Consider the following 28,000-nt stretch of genomic DNA (forward strand, 5'->3'; position numbering starts at 1 on the left):
TAAGATAAGTATCGATAGAGTGAGCTAAAGCTAATAGTCCATAATGTTAGTCTCATGTGGACGTGACATCAGCAATAGTTTGAAAATACAGTGAATTCATGTTGCAAATGAGTAAAAATCAGTGGCAAAAAGACTTGGTTTAGCTAACTGTCTTCCAGCATTGATCATACCGATATTTCTCTTGTAACATTCTGTAATGTGTCACAGAGTTTTCCACAATCATTAGTCTTCAGAGACTGACAAGGACTTCCTGACGCTACGTGACGGCTCCCAAACCTCACTGTCGTCTGTATCGTCACCGCCGTCCTCCTCATCTCCTTCATCCTCATCCTCCTCTTCTCCCATTCCTGTGCCGGCCTGCTCCTCGTTGGCCGCAGACACCTCTCCCTGCGCCTCCCCTCCCGCTCCTGCTTCGCCCCCGTCCATCCTTCCTGCGGCCGCCTCCAGGAAGGGATCGGCCCCTGTGTCCAAGCGTCGCTGGACCTCGGCAAACCACTCCCTCACCTTTGGATAAAGGGAAAAAGGAAAGTGTATGAATGTGTGTGTGTGTGTGTGTGTGTGTGTGTGTGTGTGTGTGTGTGTGTGTGTGTGTTAATCAAAACTTTTAGTGCATGTCTGTGCATGCGAGCGTGCCCTACTGGCTAGCTCACAGCCGCCGCTGTGTCCTGCACTCACAAAACTACCGCCGGCTCAGCTATTGTCTTGTTGAAAAGCCCTTGAGAGGCAATTGGAAAATTCCAAACCCTGCATCATACCCTGTATAATGCACAATAAACATTTGTTTGTTTCAGGCAAAAAATTGAATATATCAAAATTGTAAGTATTTTGTGCCAAAAGGAAGCTGCTTGATATCCTCCTGGATCCACCTTACAGTCTAGGAATCATTTTTGTCATGCGATTGTCATTACTTTAATTTCACAATGTTGATTATTCTGTAACACATCCATTGCACGTCTGCCTGTCCGCCCGTCCAGGGAGAGGGATACCACCTCAGTCGCTCTTCCTGAGGTTTCTTGCATTTTCTCTGCTAATGGTTTTAGGGGAGATTTCCTGATCAGAAACGAGAGCCTCAAGGATAGAGGGTGTCATATGCTGTACAAATTGTAAAGCCCCTTGAGGCATATTTGTGATATAGGGCTATATAAATAAATAGGGGTATGTTTCCTGATAATATATAAATAAAATAAACTTTGATTTTACACAGTAAAGATATGGAGGAATACAATGACACAGAAATCCTCCCATCCCATTGAAAAAGCATGTAATTACCTGTTCGTAGCTCATGTTGGTCTTGGTGACGAGCTCATCCAGATCTTGCTCATTTAGAAAACGGTGCTTCACGTAGTACTCCTTCAGAATCTCCCTCCCAGTCTTGAACTTCTTCGACGGGGGAGATCTATCGACATCTGCACTGGAGGAGGCCGACCTTCTTGGCTGTCTTCTGGTTCGGGACCGCCCCCACCCACGATTTCGGCCGCGTCTTTTTCGACCGGTACTGCTGCTGCCGCTGCTGCTGCCGCCTCCTCCCATTTTATTGCCTCCTCCGCCATTAGGCCCTTCGACGTTGCCACTTTGGTACTGGAAGAACCATTTTAGGTTACTGTTCTTCCACGAGTACCGAGAGTCCCCGAACCAGCTGACTATGTAGGACCGAAGGAGGCCGCTCTCTTCAGCTAGCTGGTCGTACTCCTCTGGCGTGGGCCACTGGGTCCGCACAAAGGCACTTTTCAGAATATGAAGCTGCTCTGGAGTCTTTTTACTCTTATCTTTCATGTCTCTGTTGCTGCTGGTGGGCAGCTGCTTACTGCGACCACCGGGAGGTGTCTGACTACCTTTACGAGAAGAAGAGGCGGAAGAAGAAGAAATGGCTCCTCCGCCTCCTTTTGCGCCGTCTGTCGTCATCTTTCCTCCCTCTGAAGAATCCGGGGAGGAAGTACTGACAGATGGCATTTTTCGTCTCTCAGTGAACCAGGCATCAATCTCCCTCCGTGTCAGTTTGGTCTCCGTCCTCAGGCGGCTCAGTTCTTCATCCGACGGGATGCTGCACTTCTCAAAACTTTCCTCCAGCACCACCAGCTGCTCCGGAGTCCTCTCCTTAAACTTCTGCAGAGTGAAATCTGGGAATGGGTTCCAAGTTTTGGACCGCGTCTCCTTGTCCTTCACAGGAGGAGTGCGTGGAGGATGGGGAGATGTGGGGGTCTCATCGCTCGAGTCGATAATAATGGTGGTGCTGGCATTGCTGCCGCAGCTGCCACCTCCTCTGCCCCCTCCGTCATGGAAAACAATGACATGGCTGTTCTTGGAGTTGCGCTGGTTGTACCTGGTGTCACTGAACCATTTCTTGATCTCTCCTTTAGTGAGGTTGGTGATATTCATCAGTCGGGAAATTTCTGCATCCGTGACAAAGTGGTTTTTCAGGTAGCTGTTTTTCAGCTCTGCCAGCTGCTCTTTGGACTTTTTGGGCCGCAAACCGAATGCGTCGGCGCTGAGGGCCGAGTTCTCCTTCGAAAGGGGAGGGAGATTTACATGTTTAATTATGGGTTTCTATAATGCCATTATGCCTACAGAAGAACCAAAGATCTGCTAGGACGAAGACAAAATGGCTACAGATGAGATGTGTGCAACCATTCTGTGTTCAGACACATTACATACAACCGATAGAGACACAATGCTGTAATTGTGTGCATTGTAGGGGTGGGGGAAAAAATCGATTCAGCATAGTATCGCGATAGTTTGTGTGGCGATATTGTATCGATACACAGAAGCCAAGTTTCGATCTTTTTTTTATGTAATCAATTATGGGAGGCATCGGAGAAAGAAATGAGAAATGCGCCGTCCGCGTGTAAATCAAACGACTTCCTGTCACTCGTAGCGGCGCTGCTGCACAGCTGTTGCAGTGGACAAAGTCCGCGACACCCCGCTGGTCAAAGACGTTAACTCAAGCATAAATCAAACTGGCTGCTGGTGCTCTCGTAGCGCTGGAAGCGGCCGGTGTTACGGATTAACAGGCGGCCGTGTTAACTGGTGACTTCCGGCCGAAAGTCGCCAGTTAACACGGCCGCCTGTTAATCCGTAACACCGTCATCCGGACGCAGTTCCTGGAGAAATAATATTATGAACCCAGACACAACGGCGTTTGATGCTCCGACGTCTTTTGGATTTCCACAACAAGTATGAAGCAGAAATAGTAGTTATTTTCATGGTGGATGGCAGAAATTGAAACTCTTTGCACAGAGATAAACCACAGAGATAAGCCCCGGTGAAAAAAAGGGAATAAAATCGCACTACTCAACATATCGCAGAATTGTGATAGTATCGAATCGGGACCCAAGTATCGTGATCAAATCGAATCGTAGGACCTCTGGTGATTCCCACCCCTAGTGCATTGACTGAGATAAAAAACTTTTTTTTACCTGAAAGGCAGCAAGCAGTTCTGTCCCTACCTGTGGAGATAGAGAAGGGGGCTGGATTGTTGTAGCCCGTTTCAGCTCACTGTTGGTTGGGGTGGGCTGGCAGGAAACTTTGCTGGAGCTCTGGGACTGACTGGGCAGCCCTGCCACGGTCAGAGTGATGGGACTGGTCACTGGAAGGTGCCCTCCTGGGCCGACCTAAACAGAGTCAGAAAATAATGACACGGAGAATGTGAGGATGGGACGGACAGCCAGACAGGAACATATTTGTATTTTAAAGTGACCGTAAACATTATCTATACATTATTTCTATTGGCCAGCCCGACTGCAAGGTCATTCAAATTGAACTAGAGAAAGATCACAAAAGGCTAGACCGATCTACCAACAGAGAACCAGCATTCTATGACCTTGAATGACCTGGTAAAAAACAAACAAAAAATCTGTCTTTAAACTGTCCTATAAGAAGGCCAACTATTTACACAATATTCAGAAAAACAACATAATGGAGAGTGCAGGGACGGAGAGTCAGTGACGAACAGCGGCAAGCGAACGTCACTCGTTGAGAAGCTGATAAACTATAATTATGTTTTTTTTTCTTCTTTTGTCAATACCTAAGTGTACAAATATATATAATGTATTTTTGGAGACTTAATACTTACAATATGCAATACTGCTGTACTATACTGAATATTGTTCTGCTACTACTACATTTCACTTCATAATATTACACTTATATGCCATAATATGTCAAATGTACCAGCCTTTTTATTTTATTTTGACCATATTATGTCACATTGTTATACCACTTTACTTTGAGGAGACGGCACTGTTGGTGAAGATAAACACTGGAATAATCTTTCCAACTTGTGAATAGGAGTTACAAATAATTCCACCACAAGCCTTAAGCTAACTGGGTTCAAGGCAAAGTAGGTCCAAGCCGAGTCCTGTTAGACATGGCGTGTTTTCTTTCCTTACCTACCTGTGTGAACACCAGGCCAGGCTGGCCCACTATCTGGCAGGTCTGAAGAATGGACTGCAGGCCGTTGGCAGCTGCTGAGAGCTGATGGGCTGGTATGACAGTGATGGTCTGGGGCACGGTGTGCACCGTGCCATTGAACTGTTTCCTCCTGGCCTCCTCAACTTCTTCAGGAGTCCAGCTCACGCCGTGCTTAAGCCGCTGGGCTGAGAACCACACCTGGGTGGAGATCAAGTACATTTGACTCCACCATTTACAAAATAAGCAATATTTAGTAGACCTTAATTCTCAATCAAGATTGAGGTGTCTTTTAACTACCTAAACATACCGTGTAAGGAGCTTATATTTGTAGTGTATTGATGAACACAACATCCTTTGACAGCAGAGGTAAGCTACACACAATATCTTTCCCCTACCTTGATCTGCTCCTCTGTGAACTGTGTCCGTGCGGCCAGGCTGTTGATCTCGGCCATGGAGGGGTAAGGAAACTTCTTGTATGTGTTGCCCAGCAGGGGGTTGGTGTCCATAGCAGCGCTGTAGGATGGTATGCTGCTGAGGGGAATCAGCAGCTGAGACTGAGCTGCTGCTGATGCACTCTGCTGGGCCTGGAAAGCAGAGAGCACCTGAAATAAAGGGAGACAGGGAGGAGATAAGAAAAGTGTGGACTGAGGATGCCACACAGTGGCGAAAGTGAAAAAACTGACCGCTCAAGCTCTTTTTGGCAAGCTCTGCACGAGACAATGAATATCTATCAGCAGCTGTAGCTGGAGTTTACATCTAACCTCTCTGTTGAGGGAAGGGTTATGGAGTATTCTACACACATGCTACTGCAATGAGGCTTGTAAACTCCTGTATAATCGAGACGTTCTACCTGTGCCAGGCCAGCAGGCAGAACTGTGGGGTTTAAAGTGGCTGCTTTCCTCTGCTGCTCGGAGTACTGGCTGACCAGCAAGCCGCCTCCCCCGAGCTTCATGGAGTCGTGCAGCAGCATCTCCACAGGCGTCATCGGCCCGAGAGGAGCATCGATAGGCTCCTGATCTCCCTCCATATCGCCCTCGCCACCCCTTCCAAAACCCTCAACCGCCTCGTCCGTGGATTTCAGGGAAACGGCGATCCTTTTGGGTTCCGATTTGGTCTTCATCCTCATGATGGGGGTCTTGCTGAGGGAAATGGCCGCAATCGCTGCAGGGTCTGCGCCTCCCTCTTCGGGTGCATCACACGGTTGTTCCTGGGCCGGATGGTCGCTGCTCAGATCCTCAGGAGGGTTTGCAGCGCTGCGCTTCAGCGAGGGAGCAAGGACTTCACTGTCTTCTACAGCGGAGACACTGGGCTCATCTGTGATTATAATAACACATTCATTGATAGTTTATGTATATGTCGAGCTGACAAAGTGCCATTGTCATCTACACATGGGAGACTAGGCCAAAAATAATCTCACCTGTATCTGGAGGGGTGGGCACAACCAGCACTGCCTGATCCAGCTCCTCTGCACTCGGCCCCTCCTCTGCGCCCTCTTTCACCTTTCCTTCCTCATCCTCCGCCTCTTCCTCATTTGTCCTTTCGGTTTTCTCCTCCACTACATCCGAGGGCAGCACCATGCACGGCGTGGTCGATTTCCGGCGACTCGACATTGTCCAACCACACTCGGTTTACTTCTACTAAGGGTAAAGAAGATCTGGGACCGAAGTGTCGGGGCTCACATGTTTTAGGTGGTTTTGTTCACATGCAAGACTTCTTGATTCATGTATTTCTGGTGGAGGAAACCAAACAAAAATGCAAAGGTCATGGAAAGGATTTGTGACAAAAAGAGTTAATTGCACAAAATGTTTGGATGTTTTATTCTTAGATACTTCTTCCATAGATTATCACATTCTCAAATGCTCCCGTTGACGACTGGCCTTCCACAGCTCAATCGTATAATAAAAAGCAGTTTCACAACTGTGAGGACCAGTTCACCTTTCGTGCTTCTTATCTGTAGAAATTTTATACCTTTAGGAAATATGACTCACTTAGACAAAGTAAGTGTTTCTAAGCTAAAACTGTACATCTGAAGACAATCAAATATGTTTTGAACTGTTGGTCAGACACAAAAAGCAATTTGAAGATGTGTCCTTCGGGAGCATTTTTCAGTCTATCTTTACATTGTATGCAGCAGATACTTATCATTTGTTGCAGCCACTACATGTTATAAAATCCCAAAACAATATTCCACATGAAGGACATTAACTACAGTACCGACTTGTCACCCAAACCTTCATACACAGGGCAAAATCCACCAAAAGTCAGTTTATTGGTATTCCAACACCCGCAGGGCCCAAATTATACCACTAATTAATTCAAGCAACAGCAGGGTACACTTAGATTATCCAACTAACGTCACACATTGCCTGGTAACTGTGAACATATGTGTAATTCACCTTTCAATACACCGCCGTGGGCTTCGTGACTCACTGCCGGTAAAGTTGAATAGATATCACAGTGGTAACAACAACGTTAACTGTACTTTACGCACTGCCGCACTGCCATCGTGAGATCGTTTGGATGAGCAGCTAGCACGTCAATAACAATGTGGAGGTGTGCGCTAGCTCCGAATGACCAAAGTAACGTGAATAAATGAAAACAGGAGGACAATTAATGTCGCTGTCCGGCACCGAGCACGTCTACGAGGCGAGCCAACTAGCCGGTGTTAGCCGGGGCAGTCGGTCTGTGGTCGTGTCTGTGGGTGAACTTACTGGAACTACTGAAACGTGCACCGTGTTGCTACCAGGCGGTGGAGGAGGAGTGAAGGTCCCGGGAGCTTCGGGTTCAGTCCGTCGGTGTCTGTCCTTCCCCCGGTGGACCGTTCAGCCTCAGCCCGGCCGGTTCGAGGCACAGTAGCTAGCTCGCGTTTACGTTTTTTTTTGGGGGGGGGGGAGGCTTGCGGGTCTCCAAGCCCCGACGGAGGGAGGTGACAGACGGGCAGACGGGCCGGTCTAACGGCTACGGCTACGGCTGCGTCTTCTGAGGCTGGAAACACCGGACATCTCTCGGCTCTCCGGAGCAGGTTACTTTGTGGAAGTCAAGTCATCAGAAACACGGCGGTCTCTCTCCTCGCACTGCCGCTGACCCGCGTTAGCTCGCTGACCTAATTCTCTGATATTCTTTTTTTTTTTTTAATGGCAGTTTTTTTTTTTAATGATCTAACGGCGTCATCATTCAATGCGATACGTCCTGACGTCATTCCTCGGCGACTCTCGGTGCTCGAACAATTTAGGAAACCTGGTATAAAATAAACAGTATTTGTACCATTACTGTGTATTAATTATGAGGTGGCTTGAGCAATGCGCTGCCCAGAAGAAGAAGAAGAAACGCGGCATTGAACGCTGCTTCGAGACCGTAACCTCGTTGGTTTCCCGACCGGCTGTCTGCCAAGATGTCCTGACGTGACCCGTCAGGCGGGAGAAGAAGCTACTTGAGGACACTGGCGGTACAAAGTTTCTTCTCCGAGACTTGATCCATCTTTTGTTGCAGTTCTGTTGTTCATTTCAACTCCTTCCTCCCACACATTATAATTATTATCAATATAATGTGTGTGTGTGTGTGTGTGTGTGTGTGTGTGTGTGTGTGTGTGTGTGTGTGTGTGTGTGTGTGTGTGTGTGTGTGTGTGTGTATATATATATATATATATATATATATATATATATATATATATATATATATATATATATATATATATATATATAACGTTATAGCCATCACAGATGAATAGTGACATTTTCTTTTCACGATGATCAGGAACAATTTATTATTGCACTTTCATTAAGTTTGGCTTCTGTTGCAGGGGACAGGCTAAAGAAGATGGTCAAACATTAAGCAGCAGATGCAGATGTATACTGAAGCTTCTCTAATTGGGTGAGACTTCAAGATCCCTGGGTCCTACACTTCCCCCAATGCAACTCTATAGTATCTTTGGAGACGCTCCATGTAACAGGAGCCCAGTGTATAACACCGGCTGTTAAAATGTGTGGTCCCTGCGCACAATACAAGATAACTCAAGTGATTCTTCCAGGAGGAAATCTTGACCCTTTGTAATAGAAATCCCAGACACACTGTAGTGGCCAAAGGTGGTGCAGCAAAGGTGATGTGGTGAGCACATACAAAGTCACGCCATTTAGAGGAAACACATTTAATTAAATATAAAGAAACGAGGTAATATAAACAACATGCAGAGAGGTGCCTGTAGATTTCTATGAAAATAGAAACAATGTATATTTACATAGTTGAGGATGAGTATGCATATAAAACATATTTAATTGAAGAAAATCAACAGAAGTCTTCAATCTCTTGTTTCAGCTCCTAATCAAATGAGAAGAGAAGGAAAGGAAAGGACAATAGATTAGAAACAGTAAAGTAGGTTCGGCAAAAGTAATCATCTACTGTATGTTAATAGTGTACAATATTAATTTAATTACTACTGGATAACGATGGCAATATTCCATGTTCAGGCTACAAGTAATCATTACATCTCACTCGGATACCATTGCAATTATCAAACATAAGGCTGCAATACCAAGAGCCTCCTTTACTGCAGACATGTTTTACACATCATCTTTAAGGTAATTAGTTTGTTATACATGTGCCTAACTTGTTATTGTCTTAAAAATAATAATAATAATACTAGACTCTTCTAAACATCCCTTTTGGTAATACGATGGCTCTCATACAAGTATGTCTGTAGTACATATTTATCCCCACTGCCCACCATGCAGGGCGGTGGGGCCCATGAACTACAGTCACTGTGGCAGCCATTTTGGCCAGTGAGGTCCACTGAAAAGGACACACTGAATTTGACACGGCTGCAAAAGTAGAGACTACTATTTAGTCTATTTCATAATCGATCAAGGGCCTGTTTAAATGTAGAGGACTGAACTTCAAGACATGTCATTAATTGCTAAATGTTACTAAACACGTACATTAATAACAATTCAACAGTGTATTATTTTGTGCATTGGTGTCTCATTTACCTGAGCACAGACATTTTTTACACATCATCTTTAAGGTTATTAATTTGTGATACATGCCTGTCTTGTTATGACATGTCAATATCTCCAATAAGAAAGGTTTCATCTGCTCATCAGTACAGTCCAATACTAACCTGTATTAGTGAAGTTTTGTTGTAGTCTCGTCTGTGTCTATAGATGCTCTGGCAGAGCAGAGCATAGAGTTTCTCCAGCTTGCAGACCTCGAACCCTTCAGTCTTGACCACTACTCTCTCCAGCAGCTCCTGAATAAAATGAGGAAGAAAGACAAGCGAAAGAGGAAAGACATCCAGATTTTATCTTTTTAGTTGTCAAAAAGAAAGAGACAAAGAAACTCGGTCTCTTGATCTGTTTATAAAAAAAGCCTTTTAGGAATAAGGTCAAGATGAAGAAAACCCTTCTGACCACCAACTATAAAATGTCAAAAGAATAAGAATAAGCCACAGATCCCACACACCTGTAATTTGTCTCCGTCCACTACCAGAAGAGGAGTTTCCTGGTGCAGGATCTGCAGAGCTTTGTCCACGTCGACCACCTGCTGCAGCAGCACAGAGCTTTTTAGAGCCCGAGTTATGCGCCTCGCGCTCTTCTCTGGAGAGACGGAAAACATGCAAAGTGTTTAGACCAGTGTACTAGATGACAGTCTGTTGACATAATAACTCTGAATTATTGCAAGTGGCTATCTCTAGAAACACCACTGCCTTTCATTAGCTAAAGATTTAGCAGATTGGAGCTCTGCATTACTCTTAATATTTTCTCTACAAACCTGGGCCTGTGTCTTCTCCTCTGATGGCTGCAAAGGCGTCTGTGGTTGAGGCATCTGTTGCTTCCACCTCCATTGGTTCAGCAGGGCTGTTCTGCTCTGACTCCTCTACAGTAACTACTTTGTTGTTCCTGTCGTCTGCCTGTGTTACAGTTTGACATTTCTCAGTTTCCGTCAGCTTTTGTCTATCAGTTTCAGCACTCTCCTCTGTGTTGCTTGGCCCCTGGGTATCTCGTTCCGTCTCGGTGTGGCTGTTCTGATTAGTGTTCACTGAAATGGTTTCACTGTTCTCGTTTTCTGCATTTGTCAATGCTTTCTTTTCCTCTGACTTTCTTGGTTGATCTGTGACAACTTCATCCACCTTTTCTTTTTTATTCTGTGTCTGGTCATCTGCTTTTCCTGATTCACACTGGATCAACGAATCTTCAGCAGCTTGACTCATCTCCTCCCGTCCCTCCCAACTGCCCTGTTCCTTCAAAGTGGGCCCATAGCTACCTTCCTGGACCGGTGCAGGCCCCGACTCTACATCAACCATCATTGGATCCTCCTCTCCTCCAGTCCCCTCATCATACTCCGCTCCTCCTTCCTTCTCAACCTCCTCTTCCTCGTCTTCCTCATCAGACCCCAAGTGAGCTTCATCTCTGGACATGTGAGGAGAGCAGGAAGACTTCTTCTTTGGATATAAGCCAGCGGCCCAGCGACTCTTTCGCCTTTTCTTCTTCTGGGCTGCAGGAACAAAAGACGTTAAAAGAACTATCACAAAATATTTAAGTAAATAATTTAATTTGGTTAGCTACAGTAGTTTTTACCTGTGTTTTTACGCGTTGTAGAAGCAGAGGCACTTGTGTTGGGAGTGACTGCAGGTCTAACCGCCTCTCTTTGTGGAGTTATGTCAGTGGCTTCAGCAGGAGATTTGGACTGTTTGGGAAGGACGTGGTAGAAGGAGGGAGCAAACCGGGCAGTGGAGCAATCTGAGGTAGTCAAAACATAATTCAAGTTACACCTTTGTGACACACTATTCATTCCGAAAATGAAGGTTTCATTTTAGTAGATGCAATTGTGCAAATGTATACTTGAAGAGAGATAGGTGAGAAATGAATACACGCTCAAGTTACGCTCAAGTGTTATAACACAGCATTTACCTCTGGTGCTGCGTGACGCTTTGGTCTCCACACAAATCTTCTCAAAATCTTCATCCAGTTCATCTTTGATGATGGCATGGACGGTGTCCTTCAATGCACATGCTTTGTGGCGGATCTGACGGTCTGAAGGAAACGCACAAAAGAATGGCATTACACTTATTGGTTATTCTGAGTCTTAATACTGCATATGCTTCTGTGAGGGTGGTGAGCATGTTTTTTGCTGCTCACTGTGTGTACCTGAGGGGTCACTGTCTGGGTTGTATTCGAGGGCATTCTGCCAGATGAGATCCACGTCCTGGAGAAACTCCTGGACCGTCCCATACTGATGGCGGTCGATGTTAGAGAGAACTGTTGACAGGTCCATAGGCTTCTTGATCACCTCAGTGTAATCCGGCACCTAAAATACATGACAAAGAGGCTCCTATGAGTGCAACAGTGGAGAGAAATCTGAACACTGGATAGTAAAGCTTTATGAGGGAATATGAAATGAGACAATATAATTTAATGGAACAGCTACCTCCTCCAAATCCACAGGCTTTGTAAAAGCCTTGAAACGTTTGTCTTGGGACAGGCGGTTGGTGACATCCCGCAGGAAGAGGCGGAGATCTCTGAGGGTGTCTTCTTCCTGCTCCTCCAGTTTCCGGGTCTCCTCTTCTGTCAGCTGACGTGGGGGAGGTGGAGCGGCGACAGGAAGCACCTCCAATGCATTGAGTACTTCAGAAAGTGGAATGTTGATACACATTCATATTAATATAATCATATACATAAAAACATAAACTTTCAGCATGCAGCCATCTTCCACCTAAATTGCCTGTATTTGCTCTATTTGGGCTGAATGTGAATACCTGCATGTTCTTTTTCAACCCCAAAAATCCCTGACACATTATCTTCTGTTGCCCATCTTCCCAGTTTCTCTCTTCCTCCATGGCAGGTTTGATGAAAACATTTCAGGTATTTTTTAAGCCAATAGGTGGAATGGGTACGTCACATATCAATGAAATGTAGACTCTACTGTGCTGCCAAACCAATAAAAAAAATAAAAATAAGTATGGACCATGGACAATGCTATGCTAGCCTTGAAGTTAAGACGGACTAAAGCCCCCTTTAACAACAGATCAAACACAGCTAGCTAAGACCTCCAGAGTCATATTTCTCACCAGCTTTCTTTTTTGAGGCAGGGGCTTTGGCAGCCTGATTAAGGATTAGATCCTCAAAGAAGTTTCTTCTTTCTCTGCTGGTGGGGACCTTGACATGAAACACCTCTCCGTACTCCATCCGAAACAACTCCTGCACCTGATACAAGAAAAGTGAAAGGGGAGAGAAGACTCATAGATGAGCATTGTGTCCTGTCGAAGAAAACCCCTTTTTGAATATTTGACTTATTGACATTATTTTCACACCACAACAATGTATTAAATGATGTGTCCTCATGTGTCACCTCTAAGAAAACAGAAGATCACTCCTATTTTTCCATACCTCCATACTCAGTTGGTCATACTGCAGGTTGCACGTAGCCAGAAGCAGTATCGGGGCAAAGGGAGGGATGGAGCTGAGCAGGGAGAGGAAGGTGGCTCTTAAGGCCGGACCCACTGTTTCCCACCACTGTCCGATGTGAGGGATGTACAGGACACTGGGAGAGGTCCGCTTTGCTTCAACAAAGATCTGCGGAACATATGACAGACACAATAATGAATGGGGTGTTTTTTTTTGCTAAATCTGAATGTAAAACAACAAATGAGCATACAGCACAGTTGCACTTTTCACAGAACATGATGGGATGATAAAAAATAAATGCAAAAATCAAAAAAGGTACGGTGAGGAAATTAGAGATTGGCGAGAAGACTGCACAATGGCAGAGGCCCCACTAGTGACTGCTGAAAAAGTTCCTCTTGAATCTGCAGGATTTCCTCTGATTTCACCAGAATCCGACCCGGTGGTACAGTGACAAGCATTTAAAATAACTATATAGAAATAGCCAGCTTCTCGCTGATGGTCTCGTTTACTTATGTTGGTCATATAGAGGCATTTCATAACCACTTAAATGTTCTGATAATAACTTAAAGTAAAAAAACAAACAAAAGAAAACATTTCCAGGTTACAGCTTCTCTCGAAAGTGAGGATTTGTTTGCCTAACTCCATTTTATGTTACTGTAAATGTAATACATTTGGGGTTTCTGACTGAACAAAAGAATACTAGACTCTTCTAAACATCCCTTTTGGTAACAGATGACTCATTCACCACTGCCACAATGGCTGCCACAGTAACTGTGGCAGCCATTTTGGCCAGTGAGGTCCACTGAAAAGGACACACTGAATTTGACACGCCTGCAAAAGGAAAGACTACCATCTAGTCTATCTCATAATGAATCAAGGGCCTGTTTAAATGCAGAGGACCAAACTCGAAGACATGCTAAGTCATTAACCCTATGCCCACGGGGGCCGCGGTATGACACTAAATGTTTCTCTACATTTCTAAAATATTCTTAGCGTCGCGATAATACATAGCAGAAATATCATTTTACGTCTGGCAGAAAGCAGAGATTTCCTGCTTCCGGTGCCTGCCCAGACTAAGCGCAGCACTATTTTAAACCCATAAGACAATCAAAAGGGCAGCAGTGTGTCGTATGACGCTGTGCCCAAAAAGTTTTGTCAGACGAAATACTTCCCTAGGGCGAGGAAGAGGACTCCCGTGACCACGAGGAATATGCAGACAGGAGGGATCCATTTGAAGATGGGTAAGTGTATTTAGATACTAAACTTTGTGTTGCAATAGCATATTTACGCTAGCAGAGTGAGCATGTTTATCTGCTCCCTTTCTGCTCGAGTCTGATGTAACGCAGGTATTCACGTAGTCTGTTTACGTTCGCAGTTAGCACAGTTATCTCATGCTCTGATCATAGTCCCTGCTGGATCTTTGTTACTGTTTTGGTGTGCAATCGTAACTTTCTTTCAGTGAACTTAGTAGTGACCAGTAGTCATTTATTTTACAGAGAGGGTCCACATCTGCAGCAGTGGACAACATGCAGCTTCGCTCCAGCCACTACCAGCACCTACGTCGTCGTGAAAGACTGACGATGACCCAGACACTGTTTACCAGGTAACGTAGGTACACAGCTCCGCTGCACATGTACACCTGTGAACTGTTCAAACTGTGTGTAGTTAGTATTGACTAGTAGTCATTTATTTTACAGAGGATTCACCACCACCAGCCCCTCTAGCACAGCCATCCCCACTTCTGAACATGTATATTGTGTAAATATATATTTTAATTTATAATACATATTTGTATTTAAAAAAAAATTCATTTGCACACACACCCCATGAAGCTTTATCTGCAGCATGAAGTCATTTCTCAGTCCCATTTTTATCATTTTGGTGAAAGGTGTGACACCACATTTCTGCTCAAAAAAATTATAATTTTTCTTTTAGTTTTAGACATTTATTTACATGTATCTACCATTTTATTCATATACTTCACTGCTTTTGTCCAATTTCCATCACCAAAACAGAGTTACCGCCTGAGTAAAGTTAGGTTTTCACAAGCGACATGAATAATTTCCAAGAATCTAGATTCCATTTTTCAGCTTTAGTGTCATATTGTTTTTCTCTTTACACTTTTGCCTTATGACAATGGTGCCTCATTGTATAGATAGCTGAGATTGTTCTGCAATTTATGATGTAAAACATGGGTATGTATCTTTTATGCAAGTCGCTTAAAAAGGTGAATTTAAGAAATTATGTCAAATCGAGAAAATCGACAGAAAATGACCTCAGTGTTGGAAGAATATTACAAAACATGTACATTAATAACAATTAAACAGTGTATTATGCTGTGGACTGGTGTCTCATTTACCTGAGCACAAGTCTCTTCAGGTGCAGTTGAGCTTGCTCCAAACAGCACGGCCATGTCCAGTGTGTACACAGTGAATTTCTCCAGCGCGTGGAGGACAGCAGGAGCCAGGTGGGAGCTCTGACCTGAACCCAGTCTGCCCTCCAACAGCAGCCTGGGACGGTAGGAGGTTGGGTGGCTCAGCACACTCCTACACACCGATAGCAAAGATAAAGGGAAAAGAAGTGAGACAACTACAAGACCCAGGAGTACATAGTGTGAATAGAGAACAGTTTTCCCATAAATAAAATAACAACCAACATTTTGATTGAGATATTATGTGAAACAATATATTTCATAACAAAGACAGTAATAATCTGAAAGGATGAGGAGACAAATTAACCCCTGCATAACACTCCTTCATGAAAAGCTGCTCACAAACCTGTTGAGGCTGATGAGTCCCTTTGCAGCAGGTGTTATGAGTTGGGAGTGAGAGGTCTGTCCATTGGAGCAGACTTCTGAGTCCTCCTCCTCACTAAACATCAGCTCATCCTCAGACACACCACAGGCCGCATCTAGGAGATAAACAGTGTAGCAGTTACTCCGGCTGCCCCAAAAGGGCTTGTCAAATCAACAGTCAATCTGTAATTACTTATGGACAAATAGGAAATTAATTTGCCATATGAACAAAACAGACGAGCAACAGAATAAATTAATGCAAAACCAGAGAAAAAGACAAAGCAAGACTGCACCTTGTTTTCTCTTCTTCTTTAAAGCCTGCTCAGCATGAGGGAACAGTCTGCTGACCGTATGGAGGATGTTCTGTAGGGTGGCGCTCAGAAGAGGACGACTGGCCGGTATCAGGGCCTTGGCTGGTGACACTACTGCCCTAATAATCACAATTAGCATCATATTTACTTTAAGAACCATAGGCAAGAACCAGGCACTGCAAATGTAAGAATATTTTTTTATACTTAAAAAAAAAAAAAAAGCAGACAGCACTATCATTATTTTTTAAATTTTACTGTTAGTTTGGTTCTACCTGTGGGCAGCAGGCACCATCTTGGACTTGGCAGACAGAAAGTCTTTGCTGGTGATAGCGATGGACTTGACGTCAAGCACAAGTTTCTGAGATGAGAAGTAGATTTGTGGGTAGCGGCGTCGTAATGCACACAGGGCAGCCTCTGAACAAACTGCCTTAATGTCTGCTCCGCAGTAACCTGGAAAAACAAAAGACAGACAGATTGGAGACAATCAGTATACAATCTGTAGTTGTGGGTGTTTCCTATTTAAATGGATGGAGATAGTTCAGGTTCTGAGACACAGGTTTTGTCCTGGGCTCATACCAGTACACTTCCAGTAGATTTCTCAGATTTTTAACCAGCTATATAGTTTTGACAATTTAAACTTAATGCAATTTATATTTGTACTGGCGGCATTTAGCAAGATGTGTATTTTTTTCAAGCTGATGGACCACTATTTCTGCGACATTATAACGGACACATACCAACACATGTATCTGCCAATTCTTCCAGAAAAGTGTGGGAGGGTGGTGGAGTCCACTCTCTGGTGTGGATCTTCAGAATATCATTTCTCGCCTGCCATACAATACAACATCACAGAGAGTTCAGATCATGTATTTCCAAGCTGAAAGGTTTTGACTGTTTTAGCACAAATATTATTTCAGTGTCAATTTTCTTTCTCTCATTTAATTTCTGCCAAACATTAAAGGAAATCTAAAGTTTCTCACCTCTCTGTCTGGGAGGCCGAAGAGGAACTCTCTGTCGAAGCGCCCTGGTCTTCTCAGTGCTGGGTCGATGGAGTCCAGTCTGTTTGTCGCTCCTATGACAACAACCTCTCCTCTACCATCTAATCCATCCATAAGAGCCAACAGGGTCGACACAATGGAACTACATGGAAGGGAAAAGATTTAAGATTAAGTTTTCCAATCGGTCAACACTATCTATCGGTGTCAAATACAACCGCTTATCCGGGTTCATCATCCGCGAACAGCAGAGAGGCGATCCCGAGACTCCCGAACCTGATTTTCTCCGCCTAGATATCCTGTTCGTGAAGATTACGAACAGGACCGGTGATAAAGGGCAGCCCTGGCGGAGGCCAACACCTGCCGGGAACGTGTCTGACTTATTACCGAGGATACGATCCCAGGACCGCTCCGGTAAAGAGCTGGTCCACTGTTCCACGGCCGGCACGGAATACACACTGCTCGTCTTGAATCTGAGGTTCGACAAGCGGTCGGAGTCTCCTTTCCAGCACCCTGGCATGAGCTTTCCCTGGGAGGCTGAGCAGTGTGATACTACGATAGTTCGAGCACACTCTCCGGTCCCCCTTCTTGAAGATGGGAACCACCACCCTGGTCTGCCAGTCCATGGGCACCGTTCCCAACCCCCAATGCGACACTGAAAAGGCGTGTCAGCCAAGACAGCCCAACAATGTCCAGCGCATTTTACACACTAGTCTACAGCTGCAACTAACGATTATTTTAATAATTGATTGATTATTTTTTTCGATTAATCGGATAAAAAAACAAAAAATCCCAAAATCATTCATTTCCAACCCTTTATTCAAAAACAGAACTAACAGTGCAAAACATCTTCAGAAAGCACAAACAGGTTGCTCCTTGAACATCCCTGAGCTAAATAAATAAAAAAATTGACTAACACTAAAAACATACACATGTATGCTTTACATCTGCCAAATGTGAGCCCTTTTTACTGTAATTGATCTCCTTGGAGCACAGGCTGCATTTAGCATGCCCTGCTTTATCAATATTTATGAAATACTGGGACAGTGGGAAGCTGCACTGCTCCTCTCACGTCTGTTTGGACCTCCAGCTGCCTTAAACTCTTTCATTCACATCATCTGACCAATATCTGGGTCTCTTATGACCACGACATCACGTAAGCCCAACTACGTGATTTGCTTCATTCTACTTTGAGTAAAAAAATAAAAACCTGCAGCCAGATCCGCCAGTGTGCCGGTTTAACGTTAACGAGTGACAGCACGAACTGAACCAGACCGGGGGGTGACGGCATGTTTCATCACGTTACGTTTTTTTACAAGCAAGACTGAACTGTAACGGAACATAACGAAACTTTAACGCAAACACAACCCAAACACGTTAGCTAACGTGATAGCAAGCTGACTAGCTTCCATTAAAAACAAGTTTGAGGGAAATGAAGACCCTGAAGACATCTTAACTCTGATTGGCCAAGACTCGACACGTCAAAGATGTTCTATTTTTGCGAAGATCACGATCTAAACTTTTCTCAGTGTCTCACTCCAATCTCAGACACGCTGGCAGGCCAGTTGCTCTGCTCCGCTTTTTTTCTTCTTCTCTGTGACTTATTGACCGGCGTAATAATCGCGCGACACAACGAATCGATAATGAAATTCGTTGCCAACACTTTTGATAATCAATTTTATCGATTCGTTGTTGCAACCCTACACTAGTCTCAGTACAATCACCAAAAAATGTGCTGTAAAACATAAACAGGGGTACTGCTCACCTGTGGATCTGGTCCTGACGACTCGACCTGACTGGAGCCAAACCATCAATCTCATCGAAGAAAATGATGGACGGACGCATCTGGTACGCCTAGAAACCATTCAATAAGAATTCAATCAATTAAAGATTGCATTATCTTTAGACCTGATACTTGTTAATGTGAAGGAATTTAATAAATTTATCCTAATCTACAAGCGAGTGGGTTGAAATCTAGTGAGTTAACTTGACAACAGGAAGACGGGGGGGAAAATGTACACTCCATCAAGCCCTAAAAGTGCATCGTATGTTGATGAGGAGTTTGGTTTACCTGGTCGAAAAGCAGTCGCAGCTGTCTCTCGGATTCTCCTACCCACTTACTGAGGCAGTCAGCTCCTTTCCTCATAAAGAAAGACACCTTTCTTTCACCCTGACTGCACTCATTGGCCAGCGCTCTGGCTACGAGGGTTTTTCCTGTTCCTGGAGGACCGTAAAATAGACAGCCCCTGAAGACAAGAGAAAATATGACAAGAAATTGGGATTTTAATAGGGTTTACCAGCCATTACAATCGAACCATAATCTTAAATGGTAGAAAAGAGACTAGAAAGCCTCAGACAGAGAAAGGGTTAGATAGCTTTGAACTAAAATTACAACATGGGACGTTTGATATACAACTTATTTGACATCATAGGTCTGCTCTTTTCGGGTGTTTGATTATTTTTTTTAACATAGTGAATGAAATAACAAGTCGCATGAATGTAAAATAAAAGCTTAATCCCATGTTACCTTGTCAACACACACACACACACACACACACACACACACACACACACACACACACACACACACACACACACACACACACACTATTTACCTGGGAGGCTGTATCTTGAACCTCTCAAAGACTTCTGGGTAAAGGAGAGGAAACACCACCATCTCCTTCAGCGCTGAAATGTGTTTGCTCAAACCTCCGATGCTTTCAAACCGCACCTGGATGACAAAAGGAGTTATGTTTAGATTGTTTGCTCAAAATATAACTACTGACTGTAAAAGCATTCATTTATCAATATTTTAATAGCAGGAATACAAGCTTTGTTTTTGTCTTCAGTAATTACCATACAAAAAAAGTGTTGTTGGCTACTTTTTTTCACAGGCTTTGAGACTGCGGCTTTTACCATAGGTACCATAGATTTCCATAGGCTAACTACCATAGTGCAGTGTTTTAGGTTTTAGAACAAGGCCTTCAATGACATGTGTCCACATCAGGTGCAGACTGGGGAAGAAAAAAAAAGTGTCCCGGGAGTTCCTGTCTGACCCGTGCATGTATTGAACACGGCGCTGCCCACGACACGGCGCGTTCATACAGACTGTCATGTGTGGACAGCAGACGCTCATTCTGCTATACGGCCGATTTCTTTGCACTATTACAGGCATGGAGGTCACACGGTGTGGACCGACCTGCGGAGCTGTTTTAACCTTATAAGCACCAAGACGCATATGGTTTACCATTTTGTATTTCCCCCTATTAGCAACTATAAAGTCACAGCCCCCGTGAACAGCGCACCCTCCGCCTCTCCAGCGCCATCTGCCTTCTCAGATGCAGCACCCCCATCTGCATCTCCAGCAGAACCTCCAACAGAACCTCCAGCCAGCACCACCCGTGGCTGGAACCATCGGGCTATGTTAATCCCTTTGACAAGAAGAAAAGGCGCGGCCACTGTTCCATGACGCAGTGCTCGCCTCGCGATGTTGTGCACCATGTTGTCCAAATAACCACCAAACAACCAGTCACATTTAGTAATAACGAAACAAGCCAAGAACATTAAAACACTGCAGTGCCACACACACACACACACACACACACACACCCAGCCAGCCGTCTGACCAGCCGTCTGACCAGCCGTCTGACCAGCAGCAACAAAAGCGCTGTGTATAATTAAATACGACTGCAGATTTATTTATTTTAAGTAACACAGCAAGCATTTAACTCACCACATGCCCGTAATCCTCTGTGCGAAAGGCGTCATTAGTAAAATCCACCAGCAAGGTAGCTTCTAGGTTCTAGGTAGCAGCTAGAAGTTTCTAGTAGCTTTGTGCCCCTTTGACCAATCACAGCGCATGTTAATGGTCACGCTGGCCCGCTGACCAATCATACATCTACGCCACCTCGCAGGCTCTGCACGTCAAAGAATCCGCCCAGTTTGTCAAACTAAAGATCTGATTTGTTGAAGACTACGGCGTAGTGTAACGTCCGCAGGAACGACCCGCAGACGTTGGTTGCGTAAACTTGCAGGTTTATTGCACGAGTGTTCACAGAGTTGGCAACAGGCTCTTTGCTAACAGCAGCTCCGGCGTAACAGCTAACAAGCTCAACTAGCAGCCCCACTTTAGCATAACATCAACAACACAACGTCACTATATATATATATATATATATATATATATATATATATATATATATATATATATATATATATATATATATATATATATATATATATATATATATATATATATATATATATATCAATGCAACTCTCTGTTTGCGCAGCCCCACCTGTAGATGCAGCTTACCGTCTTGTCAATGTGCATGGGGTCCACATCAGCAAGGCTGGCTCCAATCTTCATCCTGTCCTTGTGGACACCCAGCAGATCGTCTTTCAAAAGGTTCATAGGCAGACATCTGCAGGAAAAACATGAAAAACATAAATACACACTTTTCTTCGCTAATATAGTGAATTTTTACAATGTACTATATTCTGTAATCTTTTATGGTTGAGAACTGTAAATGTGTTGACATTTGTTCAAAAGTTGCTTTTTAAATCTTCTGTCTCCCGCCTTTGCTTTCCACCCATGTGCTGAAGAACACTTTCTGTTGTCTACCTGTACCATATGACAGCTGCTGCTCTCACCTGTTGACTGACAAGCTCCTGTTCTTACTTCTACGTCTCTGGAATTTATCATCGTCTGAAGATGAAGAAGTGGAGTCACTGCTGTGGATGGCGTGTTTCCTTCTGCGAAGGCAAAGGAAGCAACATTATCTCTCGCCCTATCTGCATCATTAGGGCTATCAGCTCATCAACAACAAAGAATCTCAACCAAATTTAGTTAATGGTTGTTTATTTTTTCAAAATATTGTTTTGTTATGCTGTCCTCGGCAAAAACAAAAAGGTCAATGCCAATGATTGCTAGTGAGTACAGACACAATAGTCACAACAAAACACTATTACAACTCATTAGTAAGTATTGCTGTTTTTCATATAGAGTAATATGTATGAATTTAGAAAGAAAAGGTCAGTATTTGATTATGTTTAGTTAAATCATCACCATGCATGAACAATACAGTAAAATACTGGTAAATAAAAAGTCAGCTTTCAAACAATGGCTGTTTATTTGTTGCAAGTTCACAACAGTACTAGTAAGGACAAACTAACACCAACATGGACAAGTTGAGAGGGTCTTACCTCTCAGAACTACTCCTGAGGGCGGGATGAAGAGAATCAGAAAAAAAAAAGAGGGGGAAAAAAGCATTTTACATGCAGTGATAATACCAATGGCTACTGGAGACAGTGCTCCGAACCACAGGAGGGAGATTATTGTGATTCTTCGAACGGTATTTCATAATGTATTTTATCAGAACATCGAGTGTTGCTGAGAAAACAGATCCCTTAATAGTAGATGTTTTGTTTCTCAATGGCTGATGGCAGGTGTCTGAGCTCATACTAACCTGATGGTTCTTCTCCTGTTGTAGGGGCTCCTGGGGGCCGTGGAGCTGAATCTAAACCTGCGTCTGGTAGGAGACGAGTGGTCCTTAAAGTACATGCTGCTCTTCCTGGGCTCTCTGGGTTCTAAGATACAATGACAAACATCAAACTTGATCAAATGTATGAAAATGCGAAGAGGTTAGAAGTACAGTATTTAACTGGATACATTCATTCAAAAACCATTAGTAAATTAATCAACAAAGAAAGGCTAAGTATTGAATGTCATTTATATTATTTATTTTTTGACAAATCTAGTGCTAATTGCCAAAGAGGGGTATGCGAGATCTCCAATTAAGTCATTAAAAACCAACTTGAATGCTATCAGTTGTAATATTGGTTGAAACAAAGAACACTAAATAAAAAAAAAGCCCTGGTGGAATTTACCTAATTTTGCATTTACGACCAACTGTCATTTTCATGTGTTTCAGGCAGCGTATCTGCTCTTATGCCGTGTTCACACTGGACGCGACACGAATTTGCGGCGCGACCAGTTTACATGTTAAGTCAATCCACAGACGCGCTGCGGCGCGAATTTGCGGCGAGATAGACGCGTTGGATGCGGCGCGAAGAGAACGTTTGACCTGGGGCGAACAAAGCGAAGGACGCGGCGCGAATTCGCGTGAGTTGAATTATCCCAACTCTGGCGGAGAAATCGCGTGACGCAAAGTTGCGGCAGCCAATCAGCGTTGAGAATCAGCGTTGAGAAGCTCCGCCCGTCACCACCGCCGTCTCCCCGTTTCTGAATGAAACTGCTGCTGCTCTGCCTGAACCAGCGCTGGTAGCGGCTTCATTGAGACGCTGTTGTGGGACTACGGATAATATTATGAACCCAGACACCATGGAGTTTGATGTTCTGACATATGTGGAGTTTACACAAAAAGTATAAAGCAGAACTAGTGGTTACTTCCATGGTGGATGGCATAATCGGTATCGTTTTACGGAGATACGCGAGACGCAGTTCCTGGAGGAGTCGGTGAAATTCACCGAGCTGTGTGCGGCTACGGATGATGTTATGAACCCAAATACGAGGGCGTTTCATGTTCCGACATGTTTGGGACTTCCACAACAAGTATAAAGCAGAACTAGTGGTTATTTATTCCATGGTCGATAGCGGAAATGAAAGCTTCGTCGCTTGTCTCTCACAGAGGCAAGCAACAGAGCTAAGCCACGCCCCTTTGGTCGCGCCGCGAATTCGCGTTTGGTGTGAACACCCTCTTTCTACTCGCGCGAGTAAACTTCCGCGGTGGATGCGGCGCTGCAAATTCGCGTCGCGTCCGGTGTGAACACGGCATTAGCGTTCCTGTACAATTTGAGGAAAAACGCCTATCCAGGTATACCCAAAGTAAATTGGAAGCTGTACTTGAACTATTTGGAGTAAATGCATGGTCTTGGTCTCTTTTGAAAGGTAACAATCTGAAGCTTTTTCCCGCTCAATAGTCAGAATCACTTTAAGTGCTGCTGACACTGAGTTATATAAGTTTGAACACACTAAAGTATAAGGTTTTTATTTCCGCCTGAACATTTCTTTGCAAATAGATGCCTGTAGATGACTATAAATGGGACTTATGGACTGGAAAACACAATGGGACAATAGCCTGAAGCCTTATCTAGTCTAAGTAAAAAGCAGATAACAATATCTTAGAAAATGAATATTTTACATGTTTTTCTAATGAAATGTCTAGGCGTTTTTCCATTTTGAGACTGAAAATATTCATGATATATATACTATATACCTATTTAAAAGGCGTATAGTCTTGCAAACGTATAGAGGTACTAGTCATATTTACTACCAGTATTGCTGACACAGAGTTCAAGGCCAAACTGAACCTCTATCAGCAGCTGTCTCTTCTCATCAAATTGAAGGCTGTTGGGATTATTCCCTGCCCCCTCTTCCTGGTATTCGTTTTTTAGGCAATTTCATTGGCTGTACGAAACACCTGTCATCTGAGCTGTATGACGTGACAGGCTTGATCCACGTAAGGAGACAGGGGTTGACTCTGTTCTTCAACGTAGCTTCTGGTTGGGTAATGTAGCCTGTCAGTCAGGACATGAAGCTTCTATTGGTTCAAGTGGGGATCCAATAGAAAGCTTAGATTTCGGCGGTCATTTTGATACTGAGTTTGTAGTTGTGCTCTCATGCAAACTTGCTTTTCTGCTAAAAACAAAGCTGCTTTCTTTCATATCTTCCAGCTGATATGAAATGATGCAACGCCAGTTGGTGGATATTTATGGATGTAATCACGTGTTTTGGACTAAATCTTTTATGGGATTTTTTTTTGTTGGACCTTTACGACGTAACAACGCCGTTTTTGTTGGAATGTTATGGATTTATGGATCAATATGAGGCGTCATCAGTGAGTTGCCTGGATTTTGCTATCGTTTGTTTGTTGTTGTTGTCTGACAAAAGTCTGGTTTGTAGCTGCTGTGGTAGTCTGATCTTGAAACGGATTACACAGCTGGAATCACAAGAATCGTAGGTTTCCAGAAACATATGGCATTCGTACCGAACTCGTACCAAACTATAAATAGGGGGTACAGTGTACACTAGAATGTCCAGTAAAAGACGCCTGCGGTGGGGCAGAACGTTAACAGGTTAAACAATATGATCGAGTTGAGGAAAGGCATTACCATCCAGTGGTGCCTGGTAGCGAACCACAGTCTTTCGCTGTCGGAAGTCATAACGCCCCTGACTTTCTTCTTCCTCATCCTCTTCTTCTTCTTCCTCCTCCTCCTCCTCTTCATCCACTTCTACATCTTCTTCCTTCGCTTTGTTGTGATCATCCTCATTCCCTCCTGTGAATTAGGAAAAGGGGCAGAATTATTATTTCAAACAATTTTGTTTTTGATTAGGTTATAAAGGGGTACGTCTGAAATATGCCCTGTAGTTAGTGTAGTAACTTGAAGCATGCAGCTGTATAAAATTGATTTTATTTTATTAAACCTAATCCATCTCACCTTGATTCTCTTCCTCGGTGGCTTTAATCTCCACATCTGTCCTCAGAGACTTGGTAATTCTGCTGCTGGTGTACACACTGAGCTGCTGAGAAGAAGCAGGTCAAATGCTGATTAATTCACAGTTTAGAAGCTTGTTAAGCATCATCAAACAGCAAAATCACCTGCCGTCTACATACACACGAGGTGTGCACAACACAACATAGAGCTTGAAATTACGTTTATTGTGTTTTTCTTTTTACCTCTTCTTCATTGCCCCTATCTCTGGTCCTCTGTCTACGTCTCTTCTTTTTCATGTCGTCCATCTTCTGGAGAACAGCTTCAGCAGTGCTGAGAGAAACATCAGAGGAAAAACCTGTTAGAGTTTATCAAATTGTATCTCTCAACTACTTTGTATGTCAATATGTTTGTTAGAAGCCACTGTGATAGGCTCAGCTTTATTGTGAACTGAAGCAGTGAGGTAGGAACCAAACGAAACTGGAGTGATTGTTGAACTCACTTGGTGATAAGGCGGTCGTAGAGCACTGACTGCTTACGGGAATCCAGTTTGTATCTGGTGATTCGGGAACTACGTCGCACTGAGCGATCCTCTTCTTCCTCCTCTTCTTCTTCTTCCTCCTCTTGGCTCTGGAGATCAAAGCGACTTCTCTTGGGAGTGGATGAGCCCTCCACCTTATCTGGAACATCTGGGGCAACGGGAACATTTATTATCAGCTTAGTAGTAATATTGACTCTCAAACACACCAAATGCTGCTAAACAAGCTTCGTCTGCGAAATAATTGTCATAATAATGACACTGAAGCGAACTGTACCTGCTTGCTGCTTGCCACTGGATGTTTTTCCCTCTCTCTGCAACCTGGAAGATTTCCTGAAAATAAAAAAATTAAATTAAAAATGTCCTCATGTATATTCTCATTATTTTAGTTTGAAAAATGTGCATAGTAATGTAGTAAATTATGCATAAATATTATACTCCATTCAAATGTTATATCGTAAGCATATATTTGGAGAAGTTATTCATCTTCATAAAGAGTCACATGGTTAGCAGCCAACATACAAAATTTAGAAAATTATCTTGACAATTAATAATATTCAGGTTTCAAGGAATCTTTTGACTCACATTTTTCCACAGTAAAACAACCTTAGACATGCTCGCAAAAGTAGGCCGAGCGCATTTCATGTAAAGTTTGCTGGGAAAAATCTCCACTCTTTTGACTGCCAGGACAACAACACTCGTACCCCTATAAGAGCAGCTGGTTAAAACGTATCAATAACATCTAGGTGAGTGGGCTTGTATTACCTGAGGCATCCTTCTACAGAGTTGGCTTCATTCACAGGGGAGCTGGTCTTTGGCTCCATGTCGGCAAAAGAGACCTCTAGTTTAACTCTCTGTCCTCGGGTCCTCAGAGAGTGATGGAGTCCACTTCCCGCCTCCTGCTTCATATCCGCATGTCCCTGCCACAAAAAACATTGTGAGTTAAAGGTTTACAGCATATGCACAACTGATGAGTGTCTGCTTGATTGAATATGAAATTCCCATTAGTCATGAACTGAACTTCTAAGTCTGTGCAAAACTGAAGTGTACATGATACACATCATTTTTGTTTTACTGTTCACAGGTGACATTATCAATAACCTCATTTCTTTGTCAATTTCTTGATGCTTTTGTATATTGGATTTGAAATTATATTTTAACAATGTGTAAATGTTCATTCAACATACACGCATGAACTATTCTTAATATAATATATATAGATTGTTTAATTACTAGAAATACATTCGTTTTTCCAAAATATATAAATATATTCATCTAACTGCAGAGACCAGACTGCACATCTAATAATAATAATAATACTTTAATTTTATATAGCTCTTTTTGAAATACTCAAAGACGCTTTACATAGAACGTCAATAATTGAATTTATATTATGAAGTAACAGTTAAGCCTGATACGAAGTTAACAAAAGAATGAATTAACACATACATCCCTCCATAAAAAAAAAAACACATTTACCAAAACAAACCACAAAAACAGACACGCTTTACTCGGCAACCGAGTAAAGTAGAGGTATAACATAGGTGTAGAGGTATAACATAGGTGTATGGCCATGACACATAACACTAAACCAAACAACACAGTATAAACTGTCTGGCTGTGTAAATCGATAGACATGCGAGTTTGAGTAAACTATTAACTACAAGCGGAACCGTTAAGTGACAAGGTGGCTAGTTAGCTTAGCACGCTAGCAAAACTAGCACAGCAAAGTTATGCTCATCGATCATTTATACACCAACTAATTAAATGGCAATCTAGTTGTTTAATCAGCCGCCTCGGTGTTTATCCTCACATTCAGCATGTTGCTTTCCAAACTGCTGAAGCTGTCATCCATGGCCTGGGAGGACCGGGTCAGCTTGGCGGACTTTCTGTGCGACGCGGGAAGCAGGGACAGAAACTCGGAGCTCGCGTCCAACTCCATCGACCTTCTCTTCGGAGTTGGTGCCACCGGCTCAGCTGCGGCACTGCCGCCGCCGCTGCTGCGTAGGATCACCATCTTGACACTAAACCGACCTTAGCACGAACGACGGGTAAGTAGCCGCTGCTCTGCCTTGAGCTTCCTAATGTTTACGGTGCCGCCAACA

General features: G+C 43.5%; 2 protein-coding genes across 2 annotated transcripts; both read right to left on the bottom strand.

The window, feature by feature from the left end:
• Nucleotides 1-222: 222 nt before the first annotated feature.
• On the bottom strand, nucleotides 223-7,226 carry zhx1 (zinc fingers and homeoboxes 1; the record flags this gene model as incomplete). The annotated part of the gene is made up of 8 exons (XM_079228167.1): nucleotides 7,119-7,226; nucleotides 5,825-6,136; nucleotides 5,258-5,721; nucleotides 4,803-5,009; nucleotides 4,390-4,605; nucleotides 3,444-3,608; nucleotides 1,270-2,502; nucleotides 223-504 (listed from the first exon to the last, which is right to left on the bottom strand). Exons 2-8 carry the CDS (start codon nucleotides 6,015-6,017, stop codon nucleotides 223-225), a joined length of 2,760 nt encoding a protein of 919 aa, XP_079084293.1. The 5' UTR covers nucleotides 6,018-6,136; nucleotides 7,119-7,226.
• A 1,319-nt stretch (nucleotides 7,227-8,545) lies between these two features.
• atad2 (ATPase family AAA domain containing 2) lies at nucleotides 8,546-27,912 on the bottom strand (the record flags this gene model as incomplete). The annotated part of the gene is made up of 30 exons (XM_079228137.1): nucleotides 8,546-8,721; nucleotides 9,521-9,649; nucleotides 9,862-9,995; nucleotides 10,171-10,893; nucleotides 10,977-11,138; nucleotides 11,310-11,432; nucleotides 11,547-11,706; nucleotides 11,827-12,023; nucleotides 12,467-12,602; nucleotides 12,786-12,971; nucleotides 15,163-15,349; nucleotides 15,581-15,713; nucleotides 15,891-16,027; nucleotides 16,181-16,358; nucleotides 16,646-16,736; nucleotides 16,889-17,048; nucleotides 18,669-18,757; nucleotides 18,975-19,149; nucleotides 19,519-19,634; nucleotides 21,219-21,327; nucleotides 21,557-21,658; nucleotides 22,109-22,123; nucleotides 22,372-22,492; nucleotides 25,037-25,201; nucleotides 25,364-25,448; nucleotides 25,603-25,690; nucleotides 25,860-26,046; nucleotides 26,173-26,228; nucleotides 26,661-26,815; nucleotides 27,709-27,912. 30 exons carry the CDS (start codon nucleotides 27,910-27,912, stop codon nucleotides 8,689-8,691), a joined length of 4,536 nt encoding a protein of 1,511 aa, XP_079084263.1. The 3' UTR covers nucleotides 8,546-8,688.
• Between the last annotated feature and the right edge of the window lie 88 nt (nucleotides 27,913-28,000).

Source organism: Taurulus bubalis (genome assembly GCF_910589615.1).
Source record: "Taurulus bubalis genome assembly, chromosome: 12".
NCBI classification, from domain to species: domain Eukaryota; kingdom Metazoa; phylum Chordata; class Actinopteri; order Perciformes; family Cottidae; genus Taurulus; species Taurulus bubalis.